Source organism: Austrofundulus limnaeus, unplaced genomic scaffold, assembly GCF_001266775.1.
Source record: "Austrofundulus limnaeus strain Quisiro unplaced genomic scaffold, Austrofundulus_limnaeus-1.0 Scaffold482, whole genome shotgun sequence".
NCBI lineage: Eukaryota > Metazoa > Chordata > Actinopteri > Cyprinodontiformes > Rivulidae > Austrofundulus > Austrofundulus limnaeus.
Genome location: NW_013952884.1, coordinates 307,801 through 313,363, shown reverse-complemented (window position 1 = coordinate 313,363; position 5,563 = coordinate 307,801). Strand labels below are relative to the sequence as shown.

Genomic DNA, 5,563 nt, shown 5'->3' with positions numbered 1-5,563 from the left:
GAGAGACCAGTAAGATTTTTTTTGTTTCACTTTGCAAAGGAGAAGTTCAGTGAATACTTAACTTCGCTCGAAAGCTTAGTAAAGTTCAGTGAAGTTCTGAACTCTGCGGACGTGAACAGTCTTTTATTCACACACATAGGAATGAAGTCACACAATGTTACAACAAATCAGAGATCAGTTATGTGGTTTGTCATAGGCATAGGAACCAATCAAAACACTTGTTGCTGGGGTTTAATATGTGAATAATAAAAACAACACAGACTTGTTTTGTCTTACCAGCTCTGCTTTTAGAGCAGTTTCTATCTGCTACACTCTGTGGACACGCCATGATGAATAATACATTTGTCACGTACCTCAAGACTTTATTTGAAACACCTTAAGAAGTTTAATAAATTCAATAAAACTCTATCAGCTTAAAAATAAATTTCAAAAATTAATTTGATAAAGTGCAAATTATAATATAGCTGTATCTGCAACTGTATTTTATAATGTTTTGAGCTTTTAAAATATTGCATGGTAGAACCAGAAGCTGCACTTCATATCAGTGACAAACTTTGGCATTTTTTAAAGGGTTATCTTCATTTTTGCCTTCTACTTTTCATTTCAAATTGGTTTCCATTCTCGGCAGGTTTCTAAGGTTCTTCTTCTACGAATTAAAAAAGGTTGTTAAACAACTGAGTGGCACAATACCGCTACTAGTGGTGAAAAAGTGTATTGCACCTTATTCAAAATCAATGTAGTCCTGCAGCCCTCAGCTAAAAGCTGTTGTTTTTTTGAGGCCCTCAAGGTGGCGCTCGCGGCCCATAGATTAAGAATCTCTGGCTTATGTCACGGCCACCTCAAACAGAATGTACTTTACTCGATATGATTAGTTAATACACGTCTTGATAACTCACGACACTTAATTCTTTTTCTCATTAGCAATCAGAACCTCTATCACCGAACCTTCACTCGATAGGAATTTCCGCCCCGAATCTGACATAATGCCCAAAGAGGGGCTGGGTTCACAGAGTATGTGTTTATATTGCACTGTGATCCTTGATTCTGGGCCAAAAACTATGACTGAATAAATGGCTGGTTCTAACTTGCACTGAAGCAAAGAACACTTTCTTTTTCAGACAACTTACGAAAATTTTGTTCGACTTTAAAGATGCCTACACTGAAGATAGAATAAAAGAATAATAATCAGCTGGAAGCCTCTTAGACGTATGCATACTGCAGTGCTAACGATTAAATCAAATATATAACCTATTTGAGTTATTTGGTCAAAAAAAGGTAATAAATTGATACAAGTTGTTAAAAAAGTTATAGTGTGACAGAGCCTTCAGAACTAGCCTATAAATATTTAAAAATGTTCATAATCAGCCTGATCAATCATATAAATGACTGGTGGTGAAGCATGAAGAAATTACATTTTTTCTTGGTGAATTGTTCACCAGTGTGGCAAATACATTGGCCAGCTAAATGCTAAATGGACCTTTTTATGTCCAACTTAAAGTGCTCTTTAGAAATAAAATAAAACAAGCTACACGCAGGCCAGTTGCAACAGGGCAGGCAAACTAGGCCCCAAGCTGACCTGTGGTCCCCAAACGACTGGTTATGTTTTAAATGCAACACCCAACTGTGTGAGCATTCCTCTATTCTATGGTGGTCAATGCAGGAAAGTGCAACGACTGTTATGGAAACCCCCATCAAGGGGGCCCATTTGAGGGGAGTCCTCCCTCTAGCTGCTACCCTTGGCTACTCCTGACTCTCTGTGTCAATGGCCTCAGGTGAGACAAGCCTTTCAGCTTTAAAGGTGGTAAAAACACAGATAAGGTCCACCATGAGCCAAGAGGTGCTCACAGGACTGGCACTTAAATCATTGTATGGAAATTGGTGGAAGGTCCACCAAGTCCCTTTTTGCCTGGGACCCCCAAAGTGCCTTGCCTTGGCTACGTTTGATTCAGTCTTCTTAAAACGGACTATAACACTGTGATGTACTCTAAAACTGCTGACTGTGTCTGTCATTCGGAACACGTTTCAACGAAAGGTGAGTCTTAGGATGACTTGAAAAAACCTGCCCCTTCTGTCCCGTTCATTGTTTGCTCTCACTTTAAAGTAAGGATAGCTGCAGGCGTGTTCGAGTTCAGGCTTGTTGCCAGATGTGGTAAATGTGAGGAAGCTTGAGGAAATGGTCATTGCTTAATAAAGAGGAAGTCTTCAAAAAGAAAGAAACTTCACACAGGTGACTGCTGAATCAGTGTTCACACAACTGTTTTCCTGCAAACCTTGTTCTATTTTAGCTATTCTTATATCTGAAGGTTCAGTTCTTTTAGGAGGGTGAGGAGATTTAGATTTCGCAACTTTTATACTAATTTTACAAATGTTTTCTGTATTGAAGTGCATTGCAATCTTTTCAGTTCATTCAAAAACATTGTTCCCTTTGAAATCTAATTCAGCATAATTATGTTACTTTTAAGTTTTAGCTAGCATTCTGCTTCTTTTAGTTTTAAGTCAGACTTTTTCTACTCTTTTTTCTTCTAGCTAGCTCCGTGGTTCTCCCAGTGTATAATAGACCTGGTGGGCTTTCATTAGCAACATAGCACTCTGCTACCACTAGCTTCACCACCCCCCTGGCATTAAAGAAAATAAATTGCTCTATTACTACTAGCACACCTGCCTTRGTAAGTTTTCTGGGGGAAACCCTGCTAGCTTATGCTCCTGTTAGCATTTAGCTAGTGCTCTGCTTCTTTTAGCTCTAACAAATCAATTTTAGCTCCTTCACTTTCAGCACAGTCATTCAGCACTCAAAATTCCCCGTATTTTCTCTGTTGTTTGTTCAAATCTAACGCATGTATTTGCTAAAAACACCCTCTTGTTTATTTCTCTGTTCTCTCAGTTCACAGTATGTTTGCGTCGTGGGGGACAAACGGTTTACCAGCAGGTGCTGTCTGTGGAGCGTCCCCCCACGTTACAAGGCTGGAACTGGGGCTTCTGTGGGGAGTACGCCTTCTATCATGCTCTGTACCCTCGCGCCTGGACTGTTTATCACCTGCCGGGTCAGAACGTCACCCTCACCTGTAGGCAGATTTCCCCCGTCATCCCTCATGATTACCAGGTAACAAACATATCTGAACCTGTTGTGTCCAACATCAAAAGATTAGACTAAAAGGATGTTTTGACGAGAAGAAACAAAGTTATGGTTGTTTCAGACAAACCTCGTAAATGATATTTTATGTGATATCCTAAATGTAGCTAGAGATGCACCAATCCTGTATAATATCTGTATTATCTGTAATATCTGTATCTCATCCAACACCATGGATCGATGTATTAGTTGTGGATCGATGTTAGACCCCTTTTAGTTAAAGATTAATTAGCTGCCATTGACCATGAAAATAAGCAAATTAGAATTTTGAAAATAAATTTGCTCAATGGAAACACGTTAATTTCGAAAAAACTTCCTTTTTCTGACAAAATGTTTTTACGCTAGGACGAGGTGGTTTTTCGGTCGTATCGAAATTGGTGTATTTTGCAAAACTGCAATGGAAACACTTTTTTTGCATCATGGGAGTCACATGATCAACAACCGACTGTTTCTACTGTCAAAAAAGATGATGACGAAGAACACAACAGGATGTAGAAGTAGTAGTAAAATCACCGACTACAATTTCCCAAAAACGCCGTATACATAGCTGCTCCCAAGTATGAGGGGCTTGTCGTTTGAAAGCCTCGATAAGTTCACATTGCAGGCAAACCCGACCAAAATCCAATTTTTTTGCCCCATCTGACCCATTTCCGATTTTTTATGACAGTCTGAACGCGACAAATCCGATTTTTTCAAATCCGACCCAGSCYGTTTCAGTATGTGGTTTTAAATCGGATATATATCTGATGTTTTCAGTGACTGCAGTGTGAACGCTCGTGTTGCATTCCATCTGACTTTTTCATCAGTGAGCTGGGGGTGAAAGATCGATAAGACACTAACCTCAAGCCACGCTGTTTAAATCTGCAGCTCCATGTGTTTACAGCTCCAAAACACAAGTCCTGTTGCTTCATCTTTTTACGTCCAGCCTGGGTCACAGAGCGTATTGATCCTAAAGTTACTCGGTCGATACTTTATTTCCAGCTCATTGTTTCATTCAAAAATAAAAAGCTTCACTGGAGCATCATAGTTAGAGTCAGGTTCAGATATAAACACTGAACTAAACAAGAGTTAGATAATTATTTAATCAGCTCTGAGATTAAACAACAGCTTCAGATTCGACATGCAAAAAGTACAGTAGCATCCATGCTAACTCTGTAAACAAACAAGCCRGCTGAATGAGACGTCACGTCTTTACTGCGCATGTGTGTCACATCAGCGCTGTGTAGCATTCACACTGGAGTCTGATGCAGGTCGCATTTAAAATGTAATGTGAACGTTCACACAAAAAGATAGGATTTTTTTAAAGGAATTGAGCATTAAGACCTGCAGTGTGAACGTAGGCTGAGACGCCGACGTCTCCTCTGATGATGAGCGCCAGTGCCGTGGTAGCAACATGCTATATGTTTACATCCATTGCCGCCATGTTTGTAATGACTTATCGTGAGAACAAACGTATTCACGCGTGACTTTAATAGCATTTCTTACTTAATGGAAACACAGATATTGCGAAACTGTGTTTTTTCGACATTAACAGAATATCAACAAAGTTTTGCGTACATTTGCAATGGAAACGCAGCTAGTGTATCCCTTATCTATATCTCYTTTTAGGATTCCAGTCTTCCAGTGGCAGTGTTTGTTTGGGACGTAGAGAACAAAAATGACTATGATCTAGACGTCTCCATCATGTTTACAATGGTCAACGGATCAGGACACAAGGACGACAAAAGCGGGGGACACTGGAACGAACCGTTTCACCTGGAAAAGGACGGGGAGGCGGTGTCTGGAGTCCTGCTACATCACTGCACTACAGTAAACCCTTACACCCTGTGCATTGCAGCCCGAGAACAGGTTGGGTTTAATTTTATTTCATCAGCAGCTCCAAGTTTTGTTTCGATTTCTCAGTGTATAAATGTGGTTTTCTAATTTTGCTAGCCGGACAGGGAGGTCAGCCACCAGACAGCATTCAGTCCAAAGGGAACCTGCAGAGATCTATGGAACGACCTCATCACTGACGGACGACTGGACTCTCCCACAGGTCAGCGCAGAGGCCACAGCTGTGCTTTGACCCGGAGTTATGTGTAGAAGCAGTACAATAAAACAATGGTATCTTCTGTTCCTCTCTGCAGGATCCAGTCCGCCCACACTGAAGGGGGAAAAGGTGGCAGCTGCCTTAGCGGTGGGCTGCCTGGTGCCCGCTCACAAACACAACAGCTTGGAGTTCTGCCTGGCCTGGGACATGCCCAAAATAACATTTGGCTCAGGAGAGAGGGAACACTTCAGGTACCAAAGACCTGATGTCATGTTGCTCTGACAAAGGTGGACATGTAACTGACACGCTTAAACTTAAACTTTACACTAAATATCAGAAACCTCTATTTCACCACACACATACACACACACACACATACACACACACACACACACACACACACA

At 40.9% G+C, this 5,563-nt stretch overlaps 1 protein-coding gene across 3 annotated transcripts in view; it reads left to right on the top strand.

Annotated features, from left to right (window-relative positions):
- The window catches only part of gba2 (glucosidase, beta (bile acid) 2), a 32,384-nt gene that overhangs the window by 14,138 nt on the left and 12,683 nt on the right, over positions 1 to 5,563 (top strand). For all 3 annotated transcript variants that reach the window (XM_014025520.1, XM_014025522.1, XM_014025521.1), the window contains 4 exons: positions 2,882 to 3,100; positions 4,739 to 4,978; positions 5,063 to 5,165; positions 5,257 to 5,410. In XM_014025520.1, coding sequence (XP_013880974.1) covers positions 2,882 to 3,100; positions 4,739 to 4,978; positions 5,063 to 5,165; positions 5,257 to 5,410 — 716 coding nt within the window. The remainder of the gene's footprint in view (positions 1 to 2,881; positions 3,101 to 4,738; positions 4,979 to 5,062; positions 5,166 to 5,256; positions 5,411 to 5,563) is intronic.